General features: G+C 45.0%; 1 protein-coding gene across 2 annotated transcripts in view; it reads left to right on the top strand.

The window, feature by feature from the left end:
- Positions 1 to 21,730, top strand: part of GNL3 (G protein nucleolar 3) — a 63,543-nt gene that overhangs the window by 33,324 nt on the left and 8,489 nt on the right. For both annotated transcript variants that reach the window (XM_068112666.2, XM_068112665.2), the window contains exons 12-13: positions 7,343 to 7,485; positions 7,571 to 7,695. In XM_068112666.2, coding sequence (XP_067968767.2) covers positions 7,343 to 7,485; positions 7,571 to 7,695 — 268 coding nt within the window. The remainder of the gene's footprint in view (positions 1 to 7,342; positions 7,486 to 7,570; positions 7,696 to 21,730) is intronic.

Genomic DNA, 21,730 nt, shown 5'->3' with positions numbered 1-21,730 from the left:
GAAGCAACTTTGGGCTTGAAGCCGTGAATAAGAGACATTGGGGCATGTTCTTGTTTCACTCACTTGGAGCACAGTGAGTTATATATTACCAAAACTTATGGTACCATCATAGGACATGGATTGTACTATTGAATACTATTATGGTTGTACTGTTATTCTTGTGTGATCTTAATACAATATTTGTTTGTGAGTAACAATTGGGGTGGCTTCTCCATTGATCTTTGTCATACAGAATAACACATTTTTCTGCCGTGACTCCTCTCGGGGCTCGGAGGTACATCATGACCAGGGAGTTGGGGAGGAGCACGTAACAGAAATTGGGGGCTCGTCCAATTGACTCGGGGGCTCGAAATTGGGTCTTCGTCCGGGATTAAATTCCCGAATAACATTCGTCCGGGATAGAATTCTCTAACATTCCCAAAATTCCCAAATTTGGGATTTTTCTAACATTCCCAAGTTTTTTTTAAATTTGGAAATTTTTGTGTGAAGGTTAACAGGTGTTAACTGATAGTCACCATGGTGTTTGACGCAGAGAAGTTTGCGGCGGCCCCTAATGAGGCACGGTTCCAAGCGTTAAAAAAATCGGAACTCTTGATATTGGCCAGACATTTTAACTTGGAGGTCCGAGTTAATATGAAGAAAGCAGAGATGCAGACATTGGTGATAGAATCTCTGGTGGGACAGGGCACATGGACAGAGGTAGCCTTGGATTGGTTACCCGAAGAAAAAGAAAATGTGGAGCTCCGGAAACTGGAGATGCAGCTGCAGAGCCAGGAAAGGTTAAAAGCAGAGGAAAGGAAGGCAGAAAAGGAAAGAGCAGAACAGGAACGAGAACTCGAGGAGAGAAGAGCAGAGGAAAGGAGAGCTGCAAGAGAACTCGAGGAGAGAAGAGCAGAGGAAAGAAGAACTGAAAGGGAACTCGAAGAAAGAAGAGAAAAGGAAAGAGCAGAGGAGAGGAGAGCCGAAAGGGAGGTAAAGGAACGTGACATGGAGTGTCAGAGGGAAATTAAACTCAAGGAATTGGAATTAATGAGAAAGGGGAGAGGTAGCATCCATGCCGGCTAGTTCGACAACTAGTTAGAACACCTGGGATGTTGGTAAACATGCGAGGCTGGTTCCACCCTTCAATGAAAAAGAGGTAGCCAAGTTTTTTTTTACTCTTTGTGAAAGTGGCTCAAATGCTAAAATGGCCTGTGTGGTCCTGGACTGTGTTAGTGCAAAGTGTTTTGGTGGGTAAAGCTCAAGATATATTTTCGGCTTTACCGATTGATAAATGTACAGATTATGAGGAAGTGAAGAAAGCCATTCTCAAAGCCTATGAATTGGTCCCTGAAGCTTACCGGCAAAAATTCCGGAATGCCAGGAAGAGGGAGAGTGAGACCCATGTGGAGTTTGCCAGAATGAAGGAAACCATGTTTGATCGGTGGTGTGATTCGAAAGGGGTTGGGAAAGACTTCAAACTGTTGCGACAATTGATCTTGGTGGAGGAATTCAAACAGTGTGTCCACGAGGACATTAAAGTACATCTGGAGGAAAAGAAGGTACCAGAGTTGTATGAGGCAGCCACCGTGGCAGATGACTATGCCTTGACCCACAGGATGGGGTTCCACAAACCTAACTTCCCACCTAGAGTTCGCCAGGGGAGTTATGGTACATCCAGTGCGGAGAACGAAGATTCATGGGGACGGCCTAGAGATGACTATGAGGACAGATCTGATACCGTGACTCTTAGGGATCAGAAGACTATAGTTCCAAGACAGACTTATCTTCCGGGGGGCTCGAGGCAGACCACAAGTTTTTCCTCCGGGCCTACTTGCGCTTTTTGCAAGAAACCTGGACATTTGATGTCCCAATGTTATGCCCTGGAAAGGAAAAATCAGGAGCGGAGTCAGATTAGTACAACTCCGAATGCATTGGCAAATGTGAGAAATCGTCCTTGGAGGACAGAGTCTTGTGGAGGTTCCCATGCCAAAGTTCCGGCATCTCAGAACGGCCTTGTTCAAGGGGGTTACAAACCTTTTATTTCAGAGGGGTTTGTGTCACTGGATGGAGACTTGACTAACCAGAGACCGGTTAGGGTATTGAGGGACACAGGAGCACATTGATCTTTGATGCTTGAAGGCATTTTGCCATTGTCAGATAAGACGGCAACTGGTGTTAGTGTTCGTTTACAGGGGGTTGGTGGCTACGTTAAAGCTCCACTTCATGTCATCCATTTGCAGTCTGATTTGGTGTCAGGACCGGTCACCGTAGGTTTACAAGCCACTCTTCCTGTAGAGGGAGTATCTTTTGTTATTGGGAATGCTTTGGCCGGTGGTCAAGTTTCTGGTAACCCGATGTTTGTTGAAAAGCCTAGTATGGAAAATAACGCCGCGCAGTTAAAGGAGGAGATTCCACGTATCTTTCCATCCTGTACTGCGACTCATGCTACGGGTAGGAAGCGCTCTGAAGAGAAGAGGAAGGTACCGACGTCACTCTTTGCACAGGCACGTCTTGTCAAGTACCCAAAAATTAAGTGTCAGCGCACACAAGTCATGGATGGAGGCAATGTTGGCAAGCTCTTTGTGGGTGGACTGAACTTCAAAACCAGGGAAGTTGTTCTGGACTCTGTCTTCGGCCAATATGGACCACTCTTGGAAGTGCGGCTGATAAAAGACAGGGAGACGCAAAAGTCAAGAGGGTTTGGCTTTGTCACGTTTGAAAACACAAAGGATGCCAAAGATGCAGAAAAGGATTTGAATGGCAAGGATTTGGATGGTCGGACCTTAATAGCAGAGAAGGCAGGCCATGGGCGTCGAGGGGGCTACAGAGGAGGAAAACGTGGAGGTAGTTTCAGGGGTGGCTATGGCTCCCGGGGTGGGAGTAGTAGTTTTGGTGGTGGCCGCAGTCGATATTGCTATGCAGGCTCCCAGAGTTACGGCAGCTCCCGAAGGGATGATTTTCAGGGTAGTGGCCGAGAAGGAGAACGCTATTCACGTGACTTCAGCGACAAGCGTTCCAACCATGATTATTATGAAAGTTAGGAAGAGTTGAAGCACTGAATGCTGCGGAGCAGCCGAGCCAAGATTCCTACATGGATTAACCGTGAACTCCACGTTCTTAAAGGCTTCCATGTAGTGAACTTTCCTACACGGATTAACCGCGAACTCCACGTTCCTAAAGGCGTCCATGTAGTGAACTTTCCTGCACGGATTAACCGTGAAATCCACGTTCCTAAAGGCGTCCATGTAGTGAATACTTCCAGGCCTCACCACCCAACCACCATTAAGCCTGGCTCTCAGCTCGGCCTCCCTAAAAAGTGTAATAGATTTGCTTGACTTTGGATTTTTAATCACACCCCCTTAACCTTCATTCAAAAAAAACGAAAAATAAAATTAGAGGTTGATGAGATGGAGTTTGGCTTTGCAGGAGTTCAACTTGGAAATTGAGCATGTAAAGGGCAGGGACAATGTCGTTGCGGATGCTTTGTCCAGAGTGAACTAACTGTGGAGATATCTGTAGGTTGTTTGAAGTTTTGTTGCTTTATTTTTGGGAAATATTAATTATCGTTGCTCACGGGAATTGATGATTTGGGTGTGAGTTTACTTTTGTTTGTTGGAAGAGTTTTGCCTACAAAGAAAGTTTTCACTATGTTCAAACTTTCTTTCTTGAGGGGGGGAAGTGTTACGGATTCGTCACTTCCGTTGTGGTGGCTTTCATCTACTTGACATTTCTGGTTCCATGTTTTATTATTGTTGTTTGAGGGAAATAGCAATTATTATTGTCAAAAGGTAAAAGGAATGTTTTAAAAATGAAACCGGATCGGGAACCGGAAGACAAAGAAGAAGAAGAAAAAAAGGGCGGAGCGAATGAGTCGGACAAGAAAGCGGAGTTGCTCCGGGTTCTGAAGCGAACGTTGGCGAGCCAGTCACTAGCGAACTTTCGGGTTTCCGGGAGAGGAATTCCTACGACGGAGTTGTCATCGCTGTGACCGGTCAACCTGCATGTCAGGTTTTGCGATCGATTCAGTAGAGAATCATCGCCATGCCATGCGCCACGAGACCGGGTCGTCGGCCATTTTGACTCGCGCAGGACTTGTGCTTTGCTCGCGGTTTCGTCTCTTCTCGACCATTTTCACCGCATCCAGACGTCGATCTGGGGGCATGTGTGTGACATGGCTTTTTGAAGGTTAATTCATCCATACCCGAGGGTGTGATCTCTCAGTCGCCTGTAGGGCGCCTTTGGATATCTCAGTCGCCTTGAGGGTGCCTTTGTACAGCTGTGGCTGTGGGACTGTACTTGCCATCCGAACGGGATTCTGGTCTCGATCGGACATCGTTCTGTCGATCGCTGGAGCGAAACAACTTTGGGCTTGAAGCCGGGAATAAGAGACATTGGGGATGTTCGTGTTTCACTCACTTGGAGCACAGTGAGTTATATATTACCAAAACTGATGGTACCATCTTAGGACATGGATTGTACTATTGAATACTATTATGGTTGTACTGTTATTCTTGTGTGATCTTAATACAATATTTGTTTGTGAGTAACAATTGGGGTGGCTTCTCCATTGATCTTTGACATACAGAATAACACATTTTTCTGCCGTGACTCCTCTCGGGGCTCGGAGGTACATCGTGACCAGGGGGTCGGGGAGGAGTATGGACCATATGTGGATATCAACATATATTTTTTATTTCAACAATTTTCTGGAAGAAATGGTGCATTATTTTTTTTTAAAGTGCAAGGGTGCCAATATTTTTGGCCACGACTGTGCCAACAATTATTATTATTATTTTATTTTTTTTGTATACTGAATCGAGGCTCTTGAAAGAGCTAAAATAATATATAAACTAGCCGAAACCCGTGGAACATCCACGGAAGGGAGGATGTGGTGTATGGATAGAGTGTACCATTATGGATGGCATAGGGGATTTGCTTGTCCGAGTAAGAGTAAGGAAGAAAGATGAGAATGAAGAGTGCGTATATGAACAACGTATTTATTGCACACAAATGCATGCTCAGGATTGTCCACTCTGGATGGCTTGCTGTCGCCTTTGACTGTCCAATCAGCGGACGGCTTGCTTTGCCTTCACCCAGCAGATGCCAATAAGATGGCGTCGTATCGGCTGTTAATCGGATGCTTTTGGGCCCCAACGTCGGCTAATTCAGATTTTTCGAGTATGGCTGTACGGGATAAACAAAGAGCGCGTTTGTAGATCGTAAATCCATTAGTGCCGTGGGCATCGGGTCACTGGGTGCGGCGTAAAAGGGATAACAAAGTCGAGTCCTTACGCTATTATTATATAGATATACACTTACAATGCAGTAGGTGAACTAAAGGAACAGGTTGCCAAGATCATACCTTTCAGGCACATCCACCAAACCAGACCAGGTTTTGTATGGGCAGTCCACAGGGTGGTGGTGTGTGATTGATACCTCCGTCATGCACTTCAAGGGTCCCTGATCATTTGAGATTACCATACCCCTGCTTTGCTGTTATCTGTATTGATATGAATTTCAACTTTGGATGTGGATTTTAACTTTTGAAATGAAACCCCATACAAACAAACTTTGCTTTTTAAATGACCAAAAAACACATGAGCCAATGTTCAAAACTTGCACCTCTGTTGGACTCAGCATACTCAATATACTACCTGGAAAATCTCATGAATTCCAATTAATATTTAATATTTAACAAATGAAATTTACTTTTGATTGTGCTAGTTTATTTTAGGAGTGTGGAGTGTGTATCAAAGCTGTTATTACCATCCAATCTCCTTTGAAGCATTCTTTCCCCTTAATAAAAACATCATTACCTCACGCACGCGAAGCGTAAAGTGGGGTTAAACAATAGGTTCACCCCTGTTCGTCTGTCTGTCTACAAGCATCAGTTTATGATTGAGGAACAACTTGATTTCAATTTAATGTCATATTTTGAACATTAATCGGGAAAACAAACCTGTAGCTTAACAGTGCTTTGGCTCTGAATTTGTCCCGACCACACATGCTCAGAGGAGCAATATAATATTTTTACTCTGTCTACCTGTCTGGTAGTCAAACAAAATTGAAAATCATTCCAGTGCTTTGGCTCTGAATTTGTCCCGACCACACATGCTCAGAGGAGCGATATAATATTTTTACTCTGTCTACCTGTCTGGTAGTCAAACAAAATTGAAAATCATTCCCAACAGGGAACTTGCTGTTTTTAAGGGCATCATAAAGGACACACCTAATAAAAATTTAGACAAGGTGGTGTAATCGACACTGCCAATGGCGGTAAACTTCCGGAATTGATTTTTTTTTCTTTATCCGATCATTACAATCTTTATTTTAATTCAATTTAATTATATAGTTGAACACTACATGGGGTTAGTTCTATGAATTCTCTTGTTTCCTCAATATTCAAATACCCTGTTCTGCACGGATCATCAGCTGGGCACCGTTCCTCCTCGAGGTTTCAATCCTTTCAGCCCAGGACCTCTCCAAACGGCGGATCCACAACCTCGATCATGGATCCACATCAATAGAAGGTACATCAGTAGATCCACAACCTCAGTTGCGTCCAGGCAGTCAGTCAACCCATCAATGCACCAACATATTGCATCGCACATTTGCTACAGGTCAATAGGTAAACTATATTTGAGGTTGTACATGTAATTAATTCTTTAGTTTCTTTTAACTTGTAACATCTAGCCATTACTGTACAATTAATTATATTGTTTGTGGTTTTCATGCTTTGAAATGTAGTTGAACAACAACAGGCATTTTAAAAGGCCATTTTCCCTTGCCAGCTTGGCCATTTGAGTACCAGTTTGCTGGGACGAATGATCCCGGTGTGTACCCCGGTTTAGAATAGGTACACCGTATCCCTGCGCATCGTAAGAGGCGACTAAGGGTTGGCGCCAGGAAGGGCATCCGGCCATAAAAACATTGCCTCAAACAGGGAACCATGATTGTCATGGGGCCCGCAAGGCTAACCCCCGCTCTAGCGGGGAAAGTGGCCTTAAAACGATCATTCATTCATTCAATATTCAAATAACACTTTCATCTCTGAATATATTGTATTACTCAAGAATATTTGCTATTTTCCTATTTTTAGCATTTTCAAATATTATTGTGGAATAGCTTCTTGAAAACTGCAAACACATGGAATATTTGATTGTGATGGTAAATCATTCTCTCCAGATCGATGTCGAATTCTCTTCATCCTGTACGTGTGGACATGTTCTTGTTGCCGCTCTTACAGTACTGTTTTATTTATCTGTATTTATTTTGCCGACTGTTGAACAATACTGATCTTCTTCTGCCCTCCCATCTCCCCGCCTCCATTTTTTCCCCTCCTTTCCAAATGCTACTTCAGTTGATGCTCTACTACACATTACCAACATTCGCGAACAGCAATGAGTTCCTTCAGCTGCTCGGCCAGCGCTGGAGTCAGTTTGTCCGTGCGGGGCAATTGGACTACAAATCCACGGCACGTTCTGTGCTCGTCAAATGGTTGGGGTAAGCGCTTTTTTGCTTCATATTTGTGATAGTATTCCATTGTTAGTTGAGACTGTAACAGCAGTTGTCTTGTTTTGTGCTCCAGGGTTCTTCCCTACTACACCCAACCACCTACTGTAATCGCTGAGCTGCAGACTACATGCCCAGCTTGGGCAAGACCTGAACTTAACCCAGAACGATTGGACAATGCTAATGCAGCTTTGCTGAAGCGTAAGGAGTACCGTATTTTCCGATGTATTAACCGTGCTTTTTTATCGGCAAAAAAGTTAAAAGTTGGGGGGTGCGGTTAATACACAGATATAGAAAAAAAAAATTGGTCTTAAAAACAAGCGATGAATTTCAATTATATTCCAATTATCATACATATTCCACGAGGATCTATATGCTACATATCGGGGAACGTTTAGGCCTTATGGGTTTCATAATTATGGAAAACTATGCAAGTACAAGCAATCTTGGTTGCAAGTTTTTGCCTGTTGAGTCATGCACAGTAATCCCGACGTCATCGTGTTCCTGCCCATTCTGATTGATTGCCAAATTGGAGTGAAGAATGATTTACAGGAATACCTACCTGGTCTCCAGCTATGTCAAAGAAAACAATGGCTCCAATGGTGCCTCGGTGCCAGGCCCACAATCAGAAGGGGTCCCCATACTGACCAAGATATATATATATATATACATATATATACATACGTATACATACATACATACATACATACATACATACATACACAGTAGTGACCCCTAATTCCGAACGCCCCTCATCTCGAACTACTCTAATTCCGAACCGTAAATTCGAGAAAATTTTGTCCCTAATTCCGAATGTATTTCTATAACCGAACCGCCAACATAGCGTTAGCGTCGTTCATATTTCCCGCCGCGAGCGTCGTTCATATTTCCAGTGCTGAAATTAGAGAACTGTGCTTCCATTGGTCTAAAACACAGGCCATTGTTGAAAAGTGGCACCCTAATAAAGCAGTGGTTAACAGGAGCATTAACTTGTTCAGTGACAATGTGATTGACCACTTCAGAAAAATTAAGAAAAGTCGCCAACACCAGGCAACTTTGGAGAGGTGGTTCTCTAAAGAAAGCAAGCCTTGTGAGCCCCAACCCTCTACAAGTGGTGTTAAGAGACAAAGAGAGCAAACACCAGAAGCACAGTCATCTGATGTTAGCTTGGAAGGTGCCTCACCTTCCAAGCAATAAAACCCTCTCCCTCCTTCCTCCTCTCCAGCTTCCACATGCACCATCAGAACTCTCCACTAAGGTAAATGCAGTTATTTTCATGTTAGTACATTTATTTCTTGTTTTTATTATTATTATTATTTGATATTTAGGGCATTTACTCATCTTATTTTACCTTGAATCATGTGTATTTGCAGTTAACAGTGTCTTGATAATGGGTTTTTGGGGTCCAGGAACGGATTAATTCACTTTCCATTATTTCTTATGAGGAAAATAGTTTCTAATTCCGAACTTTTCCCAATCTGCACTGCCGCTGGAACGAATTAAATTCGGATTTAGAGGTCCCCCTATATATATAGATATATATATATAGATATACAGTGGAACCTTGACTTACGAGTGCCCCAACTTACGAGTTTTTCGAGATACGAGCCATCGCTCGGGCGGTTTATTGCTTTGAGATGCGAGCCGAGATCCGAGTTACGAGCTTTCGCCACCCGGTCACGTGGTTATCTTGCCGTTCAAGTACAGTATCTCTGTCGTATAGCGCTGCATTTTAGTATTCGCATTTCGGTTATTTTGAGTTTACGCCGCCAGGTGGGTTCCGGTCACGTGGTTATCTTGCCGTGCACGTACAGTATCTCTGTCGTATAGCGCTGCATTTTAGTTTTCGCATTTCGGTTATTTTGAGTTTACGCCGCCAGGTGGGTTCCGGTCACGTGGTTATCTTGCCGTGCACGTACAGTATCTCTGTCGTATAGCGCTGCATTTTAGTTTTCGCATTTCGGTTATTTTGAGTTTACGCCGCCAGGTGGGTTCCGGTCACGTGGTTATCTTGCCGTGCACGTACAGTATCTCTGTCGTATAGCGCTGCATTTTTGTTTTCGCATTTTTGTTATTTTGGAAAATTTCATGTTCATGTCGAACATTTCATGTTCATGTTCATGTTTTCATGTTCATGCCATGCCAGGCCACAACTTGTTCAGAGTGCCGGCGATAGCTCGCCTTCTCTTTGTGGAAAACACGGTGAGATCCTTAACATCCAACAACTAATGGGACGCAAACGGGGCGCCCAGTTTAGCGGTACACACATTGATGAATCACCCTGCCTGTGAAACACCGACATGACAGGTTATAGCTGGGTCGGGATTCAAACCCAGGCTGGACAGTTTAGACTTTAGAGTCAAGTGTGCGTACCTCCAGTCCAGGCCATCCTGCCAACTTGTATGCTGCATACAGGTGAAATATAAAGCGCGAGATATTTTTATATATACTGTATATGTAAAAAAAAATTGGTGTGGTTTTTGGCGGGCTGGAACGGATTAATAGCATTTCAATGCATTTCAATGGGGAAATTTGATTTGAGATACGAGCAATTTGAGTTACGAGCTCGGTCACAGAACGAATTAAACTCGTAAGTCAAGGTTCCACTGTATATATAGATATATATATATATATATAGATATATATATAGATATATATATATAGATATATATATAGATATATATTTCGATATATATTTCGATATATATTTCGATATATATATAGATAGATATAGATAGATAGATATATATAGATATATATAGATACGTAGTGTGTTCAAAAAGTATCCGACCTTTATTTTTCGTGCGTAAAAAAAAAGAAGCTAGGGAGGTGTTGATTGGGGCATGTATGTAGGCAATCCTAATGCACACGCGTGAATTTTTTGTAAGGTATAACACATATGGACACTGCCAGGACTTCCAGGAAAGAAGTTGGAATTTCAAACAAGGTGGATCTGGGGTGAATTAGTGGGGGTAGAAAAGATCAAGATTTTGGATGGGGGAAGAAAAGAGATGGTGGTGAACAGCTGTTTTAAAGACCTGGAGGGAGGAGTGTGATTGAAGTGAGTGTGGGAGTTTGTTCCAGAGGCAGGAGAAAAGAGGAATGAAGGAGTGAAGGTGAGCAGAGAGCCGAGATTTCGGCAGTTTAACCATCAGAGGGTTGCTGGCAGATCTTGTGCGACCTGTAGGAATATTTGGGGGACAGAGCACAGAGAGAGCTGGGGGTGCAAGGCCGGAGAGGAGTCGGTAGAAGACAGAAAGACCACCTACCTGCCTGCGGTGAGTGAGTGAAAGGCCCTCAGAGATAGCTTCATCGCGGGAGATTCCAATAATTCTGAAAGCTTTGGTTTCAACAGCATGAAGCCGAGCTAGGTTTGAGGCAGGAGCACCGGCCCATAGGGGAGAACAGTATTCCATTGAGCTGCGGATGAAAGCCTTGTATGTGGTGAGGAGCTCAGTTGTGCCGAGGAAGGTCTTCGCACGACGGAGGATGCCCAGTCGGCGACTGGCTTTGGAGGCCAGCTTGGAAATGTGGTTTTCCCAAGAAAGATCATGGCAGATAGTGAGACCCAAAAGCTTGAGCGACAGAACTTCTTGGAGAGGATGGTTGAGAAGGTAGATGGGAGGGTTGTCCAGTCGTTTTTTTCGGAGAGACATAGTAAGAGTGTGAGATTTGTCAGGATTGAAAGACATGGTCCACTTGTTTGACCAGTCTGTGATTTTGACCAAGTCTTCAGAGAGTGAGGAGGCTGCAGACTGCCGATCTGAGGGAAGAGGAATGGAGCGGCAGAGAGTGGAGTCATCAGCAAAGAGATAGAGAGGATTTTCAAGAGAGTCAGACAGATCATTGATGAAGACCAGAAAAAGCACAGGGCCCAGAACACTGCCTTGGGGAACTCCAGCCTGAACAGGAAGAGGAGATGAGAGATTTAGTTTGGTTTGCTCTTTGTTGTTGAAGTGTGCGGTGTCACCATGCCAAGATCAAAAGAGCTCTCTGAGGCCTTCAGAAAGAAGGTTATAGATGCCAAGATTCTGGGAAGGGATTTAAAAACATCTCCAAACAATTTGAAATCAATCATTCGACTGTCCGGAAGATCATCTACAAGTGGAGAAGATTCCAAACAACTGCCAACTTGTTCAGGCCAGGCTGCCCCAGCAAGTTCAACCCGAGAGCAGACCGCAAGATGCTGAAAGAAGTCTCTAAGAACCCCAGAATGTCATCACGGGAGCTACAGGTAGCTCTTGCCACTGTTGATGTCAAAGTGCACGAGTCTACCATTAGAAAGAGGCTGCACAAATTTGATCTACATGGGAGGTGTGCGAGGAGGAAACCTTTGCTGTCCAGAAAGAACATCAGGGCAAGACTAAAGTTTGCCAATGAACACCGAGGCAAAGACAAGCACTTCTGGAACAATGTGCTCTAGACAGATGAGTCAAAGGTAGAGCTATTTGGCCACAGTACCAGAAGGCATGTTTGGCGAAAACCAAAGACGGCATTTGACCACAAGAACCTGATACCAACGGTAAAGCATGGTGGTGGAAATATTATGGTTTGGGGCAGCTTTGCTGCATCAGGACCTGGGCAGCTCACCATCATAGAATCCACTATGAATTCTTCATTGTACCAGAGGGTGCTTGAGGATAATGTGAGGCCATCTGTCGGAAGTTGAAGCTCAACCGAAGGTGGACCTTGCAACATGACAATGACCCTAAACATACCAGTAAATCCACCAAGGAATGGCTGAAAAGAAAGAAATGGAGGGTTCTGGAATGGCCAAGTCAAAGCCCGGATCTAGACCCCATCGAGATGTTGTGGGGGGATTTGAAACGAGCTGTGCATGCAAGAAACCCCTCAAACATCGCACAGCTGAAAGAATTCTGCATGGAGGAGTGGGCAAAGATTTCTCCCAGTCGATGTCAGAGACTGGTAGACAGTTATAAGAAACGCCTACTTGAGGTTGTTTCTGCCAAAGGGGGCAATACCACCTATTAGAGCCAAGGGTGTACTTACTTTTTCCACATGCGAAATTTGCATTTATGTTTATTTAAATTATACAATGGACTACAAAATGTAAATGTTTCATGATATTTGTTATATTATATCATCTTTAGCTATCAATAATGTTGAAATGAAGATCAAATAGCTGTATGTTGAAAAAGTGAAAACTTTACATGGGGTGTACTTACTTTTTCACGTGACTGTATCTATCTATAATTCCAGTAATCTCTGTGTGTATGTATGTTTGTTTGTCTGTGACCGCTGTTTCTCGACAACCACGGGTCCGATATACTTTAAACTTGCCAGGTATATTGCTGGGGACCCGAGGATGTGCCTTTTCAAGGTTTCATATTAATCGGACAAGTAGTTACCGAGCTATGTCCAAAAAACGATTCAACCAATCAGAGAGCAGCGAGCTATCACGTGTGCCCAACGTGCCGAACAGACTCTGCCTCGGACGGCACATTTGAGAGCGTATTCATTTATTTCACGTTGGCAAACTATGTTGGCGTTAAACTATGTTTTAAAACTAATTAAAACTAATTTGCGATTCTTTCGCTTTCCTGCGCGTTTGTGCACGCTTTGGCGATTTCTTTACCAAACTCCGCAAGCCGTTCACTTTGGACCAAACCATTTCATGTAAATAGAGGGGGGGGATTGTCACCGTACTCGCAAGCCGTTCGCTTTGGACCAAACCATTTCATGTAAATAGAGGGGGGGGGGTTGTCACCGTACTCGCAAGCCGTTCGCTTTGGACCAAACCATTTCATGTAAATAGAGGGGGGGGGATATAATTTTAGATATATATACACAAAGAATTAAGTTAAGCACCCCCCCCCGTTTTTTTACAACCTCGCACATTACAAGTTTGTTGTCGTCAAAACAGTGTAATATACCCATGATATTGCTATATTTTCTGGAGAAGTGATATTATGGTCACATAAAAACATAACAATCATGCCGTTTTCAATATTTTATTCTGAATAATTTAAGGTGAAATTTTTTGGGAATTTTAGGCATATTTTCACCTCAATTTAAGTATGGAGCTATAGGTCCATCACGGACAGTGTGGATGACGTTTATGTTTTCTAACGTACAGTCATTGTTCTGAGAAGACCTCTAGCGATCTTTGCGTCAATAACGTGTGTAGGACCCACGTGATCGGATGGAGCAAGGTGCTGTGACAACCATCCCCTGGCCTGCGTACAGTCCTGACCTGAACCCCCTCGAGCACGTTCGGGACATGTTGGGACGACAAATTGCGAAGATGGTCCCTCCAATAGCCAATCTGGATGAATTGGAACGTGCATTACATCGGGAATGGAACAACCTGCCACAGCAACGCATACGACGGCTTACAGGGTCTATGAGACGTAGGGTTGAGTCAGTGATCCGATCACGTGGGTCCTACACACGTTATTGACGCAAAGATCGCTAGAGGTCTTCTCAGAACAATGACTGTACGTTAGAAAACATAAACGTCATCCACACTGTCCGTGATGGACCTATAGCTCCATACTTAAATTGAGGTGAAAATATGCCTAAAATTCCCAAAAAAGTTCACCTTAAATTATTCAGAATAAAATATTGAAAACGGCATGATTGTTATGTTTTTATGTGACCATAATATCACTTCTCCAGAAAATATAGCAATATCATGGGTATATTACACTGTTTTGACGACAACAAACTTGTAATGTGCGAGGTTGTAAAAAAACGGGGGGGTGCTTAACTTAATTCTTTGTGTATATATAGTACGGGCATGCCCTAGTATAGATAAATGACTGTACCTGAGTTGCTGTTTTGTCATGGTTTACACCAATCATAATTCAAAGAATTTTTTTTTCACAAGTGTATTTGTAATATCTATATATACACAAAGAATTAAGTTAAGCACCCCTACACAACGAATTAAGGTAAGCACCCCCTAATATATATTCTTTGTGTATATGTATACATTGGCATATATTCTAAGGTATGTGAGATCAAATAATGATTGGTATGACATTAGCAATTATCCATTGATGAAATGCAGATGAGTGCACTCATCTGTGACGCCCATCGCTCGTGCAGCACGTGTTATCATCCACGTGGTCGTGATTTTCTGTAAATGCACTATCATCACGGGTTATTGCAAGTCACGCCTGAGCTCGTGTGGGGGTTACATGGTCATTTTCTCGTGATGGTGGCTCGTAGACGGTTGTCGGACGGTGAACGATGGCGGATAATAGGCATGATCGAGTCCGGAATGTCCAGAAAAGCTGTAGCTCGAACGTTTGGTTACCACCATTCGGTGATCAGTCGGTTGGTGCAGAAACACCAGGAAACGGATGCGGTGAAGGACCGCCCAAGGTCTGGAAGACCTCGCGTGACAACAGTCCGCCAAGATAGAGCGCTTTGGAGACTGGTGCGACGATATCCCTTCGCCTCGAGCCATTTCCTGAAGGACAACTGGCTGCCCAACAGAAGGCTATGTCACCGTACCGTGAGGAACCGCCTGAAATCGGCCGGTTTAAGGTCAAGACGAGTGATCAAGCGTCCAAGGCTACTCGAACGACATCAGAGGGAGCGTTTGGCATGGTGCCTAGCGCGACGTGGATGGAACATCCGGTCTTGGAGGCGAGTTCATTGGTCGGATGAAAGCCGGTTCTTGCTGTACGTGACAGATGGGCGTGTTCGGGTGTGGCGCCACAAACACACCGCGTATGCACCTAAAAACATTCAACCAACGGTACCCTTTGGTGAATGGTGGTGGCTCGATTATGGTCTGGGGATGCTTCTCCCATGACTGTAAGTTGGACCTGATAACTGTGCGAGGTAACCTCAATGGAGAGCGATATGCCGAGGAAATCCTGAATGCCACCGTAATCCCGCACTTCGATGACCACACCCTCGCCAGCAGACCCATCTTCATGGATGACAACGCCAGGCCTCACCGTGCGAGACGCGTCCGAGCCTTGCTGGAGCAAGGTGCTGTGACAACCATCCCCTGGCCTGCGTACAGTCCTGACCTGAACCCCCTCGAGCACGTTTGGGACATGTTGGGACGCCAAATTGCGAGGATGGTCCCTCCAATAGCCAATCTGGATGAATTGGAACGTGCATTACATCGGGAATGGAACAACCTGCCACAGCAACGCATACGACGGCTTACAGGGTCTTTGAGACGTAGGGTTGAGTCAGTGATCCGATCACGTGGGTCCTACACACGTTATTGACGCAAAGATCGCTAGAGGTCTTCTCAGAACAATGACTGTACGTTAGAAAACATAAACGTCATCCACACTGTCCGTGATGGACCTATAGCTCCATACTTAAATTGAGGTGCAAATATGCCTAAAATTCCCAAAAAATTTCACCTTAAATTATTCAGAATAAAATATTGAAAACGGCATGATTGTTATGTTTTTATGTGACCATAATATCACTTCTCCAGAAAATATAGCAATATCATGGGTATATTACACTGTTTTGACGACAACAAACTTGTAATGTGCGAGGTTGTAAAAAAACGGGGGGGGTGCTTAACTTAATTCTTTGTGTATATATAAAACTGTGTGTGTGTGTGTGTGTGTGTGTGTGTGTGTGTGTGTGTGTGTGTGTGTGTGTGTGTGTGTGTGTGTGTGTGTGTGTGTGTGGTGTGTGGTGTGTGTGGTGTGTTGTTACGGAGAGGCTTACAGACATGGCCATTGAGCCTGGTAAGAACATGGCCGAACTAAAAATTGATTTCATAATATTTTTACCTCAGCGCATTTCAGCGAGGAATATTATGCACGGAATCTGACCGGTCGCAGAGCAGCGTGCTGATTCGCTCAGAGCGATCACGTGATGTTCCTTGCCGCCATTAACACAGTTACGCGTTCGCACGTATTTCAGAGCGAAAAGCGAATGCGTTTTTTCACATTTCAGCGAGGAACATTGCCATTCACACCACATAGGTTTTTTCCCCTTTCATCTTTAGATCCATATTTTTTGCCATAACGTAGTGCATTATGGCTCTCTCAAGCTCGAGTTAGCCAATCACCTGGGAACATGAGGCCACGTTGGCCACGCCCACGACACGACGCAGAGTTGCAATCGATCGCTCAGAGCGATCACGTGATGTTCCTTGCCGCGCGACTATATATATATCACTCAGATCCCTCACAATCGACCACCACCCTCTCCTCCTGCAATACTAAATATCACTCATCCCTCACAATCGACCACCACCCCCTCCTCCTGCAATACTAAATATCACTCAGATCCCTCACAATCGACCACCACCCCTCCTACAATACTATATATATCACTCAGATCCCTCACAATCGACCACCACCCCTCCTACAATACTGTATATATCAATCAGATCCCTCACAATCGACCACCACCCCCTCCTACAATACTGTATATATCACTCAGATCCCTCACAATCGACCACCACCCCCTCCTACAATACTGTATATATCGCTCAGATCCCTCACAATCGACCACCACCCCCTCCTACAATACTATATATATCACTCAGATCCCTCACAATCGACCACCACCCCCTCCTACAATACTGTATATATCAATCAGATCCCTCACAATCGACCACCACCTCCTACAATACTGTATATATCGCTCAGATCCCTCACAATCGACCACCACCCCCTCCTACAATACTATATATATCACTCAGATCCCTCACAATCGACCACCACCCCTCCTACAATACTGTATATATCAATCTGATCCCTCACAATCGACCACCACCCCCTCCTACAATACTGTATATATCACTCAGATCCCTCACAATCGACCACCACCCCCTCCTACAATACTGTATATATCACTCAGATCCCTCACAATCGACCACCACCCCTCCTACAATACTGTATATATCACTCAGATCCCTCACAATCGACCACCACCCCCTCCTACAATACTGTATATATCACTCAGATCCCTCACAATCGACCACCACCCCCTCCTGCAATACTATATGTCACTCAGATCCCTCACAATCGACCACCACCCCCTCCTACAATACTAAATATCACTCAGATCCCTCACAATCGACCACCACCCCCTCCTGCAATACTGTATATATCACTCAATCCCTCACAATCGACCACCACCTCCTCCTACAATACTGTATATATCACTCAGATCCCTCACAATCGACCACCACCCCCTACGAAAATACTAAATGTCACTCAGATCCCTCACAATCGACCACCACCCCCTCCTACAATACTATATATATCACTCAGGTCCCTCACAATCGACCACCACCTCCTCCTACAATACTAAATATCACTCAGATCCCTCACAATCGACCACCACCCCCTCCTACAATACTATATATATCACTCAGATCCCTCACAATCGACCACCACCTCCTCCTACAATACTATATATATATCACTCAGGTCCCTCACAATCGACCACCACCTCCTCCTACAATACTATATATATCACTCAGGTCCCTCACAATCGACCACCACCCCCTCCTACAATACTATATATATCACTCAGGTCCCTCACAATCGACCACCACCCCCTCCTACAATACTATATATATCACTCAGGTCCCTCACAATCGACCACCACCCCCTCCTACAATACTATATATATATATCACTCAGGTCCCTCAGAATCGACCACCACCTCCTCCTACAATACTAAATGTCACTCAGATCCCTCACAATCGACCACCACCCCCTCCGACAATACTAAATATCACTCAGATCCCTTGGAATCGACCACCACCTCCTCCTACAATACTATATATCACTCAGATCCCTTGGAATCGACCACCACCTCCTCCTACAATACTAAATATCACTCATCCCTCACAATCGACCACCACCCCCTCCGACAATACTAAATATCACTCAGATCCCTCACAATCGACCACCACCCCCTCCGACAATACTAAATATCACTCAGATCCCTTGGAATCGACCACCACCTCCTCCTACAATACTATATATCACTCAGATCCCTTGGAATCGACCACTACCTCCTCCTACAATACTATATATCACTCAGATCCCTCGGAATCGACCACCACACCCTCCTGCAATACTATATATCACTCAGATCCCTTGGAATCGACCACCACCTCCTCCTACAATACTATATATCACTCAGATGCCTTGGAATCGACCACCACACCCTCCTGCAATACTATATATCACTCAGATCCCTTGGAATCGACCGCCACCTCCTCCTACAACACTAAACATCACTCAGATCCCTCACAATCGACCACCACCTCCTCCTACAATACTATATATCACTCAGATGCCTTGGAATCGACCACCACACCCTCCTACAATACTATATATCACTCAGATGCCTTGGAATCGACCACCACACCCTCCAGCAATACTATATATCACTCAGATCCCTCGGAATCGACCACCACCTCATCCTACAACACTAAACATCACTCAGATCCCTCACAATCGACCACCACCCCTCCTGCAATCTATATATACTAGGGCATGCCCGTACGTGGGTGCCCGTTCCTTGCCAAAAAAAAAAAAAAACGCTACCCGTACGCTCTACCCCGCCCGTACGCCCGTAAACAAAAAAAACAACGCTCTTCGCTTCCGCCCTTCGCTCTGACTGAATTGGGAGAAATAATGCGCATAAGAAATCGAGAAATTATTATTTTCTCCGGAAGAAATCGAATTACGAACCGTAATGGCGCAGGCTCTCGGGCTCGCAACAACGCGTTCTGTGATTGGCTGCCGGAAGTGAAGTCTTCACTGTCGTAAATGTGAAGCGATGAATACGATGAATCGCAAATTAGTTTTTATTAGTTTTAAAACATAGTTTAACGGCAACATAGTTTTCCAACGTGAAATAAATGAATACGCTCTCAAATGTGCCGTCCGAGGCAGAGTCTGTTCGCCACGTTCGGCACACGTGATAGCTCGCTGCTCTCTGATTGGTTGAATCGTTTTTTGGACATAGCTCGGTAAGTACTTGTCCGATTAATATGAAACCTTGAAAAGGCACATCCTCGGGTCCCCAGCAATATACCTGGCAAGTTTAAAGTATATCGGACCCGTGGTTGTCGAGAAACAGCGGTCACAGACATACAAACATACAAACATACAAACATACACACAGAGATTACTGGAATTATAGATAGATAAAACACAGTTTGTGTGTGTGTGTGTGTGTGTGTAATGTTACCGATAGACTCCGAAACGGAGAGGCTCACGTGCTTGATATTTGGCATCGACATGGCCATTGAGCCTGGGACGAACATGGCCGAGACCATATTTGACGAGATCCATATTTTTTATTCATATTTACCTCAGCGCATTTCAGCGAAGTACCCGCTAATCTCAGCCAGTGCGAGCAGCTCGCTGATTCGCTCAGAGCGATCACGTGATGTTCCATCCCGTCACACGTTTGCACGTAATTCAGGGCGAAAAGCGATTGCGTTTTTTCACCTTTATGCGATCGTGTTTTGTGTCGATTTTGTGCGATATGAATTAAATTTTAATTCATATTTCGTGTTTACGAATTCGAATACGAAGGATTTCCCCTTTCCCCTTTCGATTTCGAATACGAATCGAATACGAGCTTGAGTCGAGAGGGCGAATGTACGGGTTGGGAAAGTACGGGTCTCCCTTCCCCCGCCCGGCAACGCCGGTACTGGAGGGCGTGGGTCACAGGATCGGCGAGTCTCCAAAATCCGCTTTGTGCTCTTGCGAAGATGCAGGACGATGTCGCGATTGTTGTGCTGCTCTCCGACCATGAGAACTGCAACGTCATTGTTGACTGGCCCTCCCCCTTCCCTCCCCCTTCCCCCTCCCCCGTCCATCCTCCCCCTCCCCCGTCCATCCTCCCCCTCCCTTCCCCCTCCGTCCTCCCCCCTCCCCTTCTCCCCTCCCCCTCCCCCTTCTCCTTGCCCCTCTCCCCTCCCCCTCCCCCTCCCCCTCACCCCTTCCCCCTCGCCCCGCCCCCCTCCCCTCCCACCCCCTCACCCTCCCATCCCTCACCCTCCCCCCTCCCACCCCCTCCCCATCCCTCACCCTCCCCCTCCCCCTCCCCATCCCCTCTCTTCTCCCCTCTCCCCCTCCCCCTTCCCCTCTTCTCCACCTCTCCCCCCTCCCCCTCCCCTCTTCTCCCCTCCCCCCCTCTTCTCCCCACCCCCCCCCGTCCCCCTCCCCCCTCCCCTCCCCCGCCCGGCAATGCCGGGTACTTATAGTACCTGATATTACATTTTATAAACAATTGAAGTTGTTAAAAAAAATTTCCCCAAAAAAATTCCAAGATATTCCAAATGCTATACGTATAGCTATACGCATATATATACGCATAGCTAGCTATACGTATATATACATACGCGTATATATATATTATATATATATATATATATATATATATATATATATATATATACATACATACACACACACACACACACACACACACACACACACACACACACACACACACACACGTATATATATATATATATACATACATACATACACACACACACACACACACACACACACACACAGTGTGCCGAGATGATGCTGGTGGACGAGAGGCGGAAGAGCCGCGGACGTTGAGTTGCAAGTTTACAGGCAGGATATATATATCTATTTCAGATTATCAAAATATTCTGCTGGGCCAGATATTATTGCTGGCCCGCGGGCCGCCTGTTGCCGACCTATGGTTTCGGGGTTTCATAATTATGTAAAACTATGCAAGTACAAGCTATCTCGGTTGCAAGTTTTTTATATATATATATCCTGCCTGTAAACTTGCAGCTCAACGTCCACGGCTCTTCCGCCTCTCGTCCACCAGCAACATCTCGGCACACTGCCGCCCACACCAAGGTCCAGAACTTGAAGAAGTAAAGGGAAAAATCTTCAGCGCACAGCCGTCTACTGTGACATCCAGAACGCGGAGGGACAAGAGGGACAAGAGAATCAGGAGAACAAGAAGGAAGATGCCGGTTCGAGCGTTCTTTTTACATCCCGCTCTGACGTCATCGACGCTCCTCCTCCAATCAGCGCAGGCCAAAACCACAGGCTCAGCTCTCCACCAATCAGCGCACAGTCCGCTTTCTGACGGCATCGGTCGAGCTCCGCCAATCAGCGTGATGCTTCCTACTCGCCCTTCTCTTCACCAATCAGCGAGTTGCTTCTTGCTCCTCCTTTTCTTCACCAATCAGCGAGTAGGAAGTAGTAAGTTCAGTCTTAAGTAAGTAGTAAGTAGTCGTAAGTAAGTAGTA

Source organism: Myxine glutinosa, chromosome 4 (genome assembly GCF_964187855.1).
Source record: "Myxine glutinosa chromosome 4, kmMyxGlut1.1, whole genome shotgun sequence".
Taxonomy (NCBI): domain Eukaryota; kingdom Metazoa; phylum Chordata; class Myxini; order Myxiniformes; family Myxinidae; genus Myxine; species Myxine glutinosa.
Note: the sequence above shows the minus strand (reverse complement) of the source record. Positions and strands in the feature narration are given on the sequence as shown.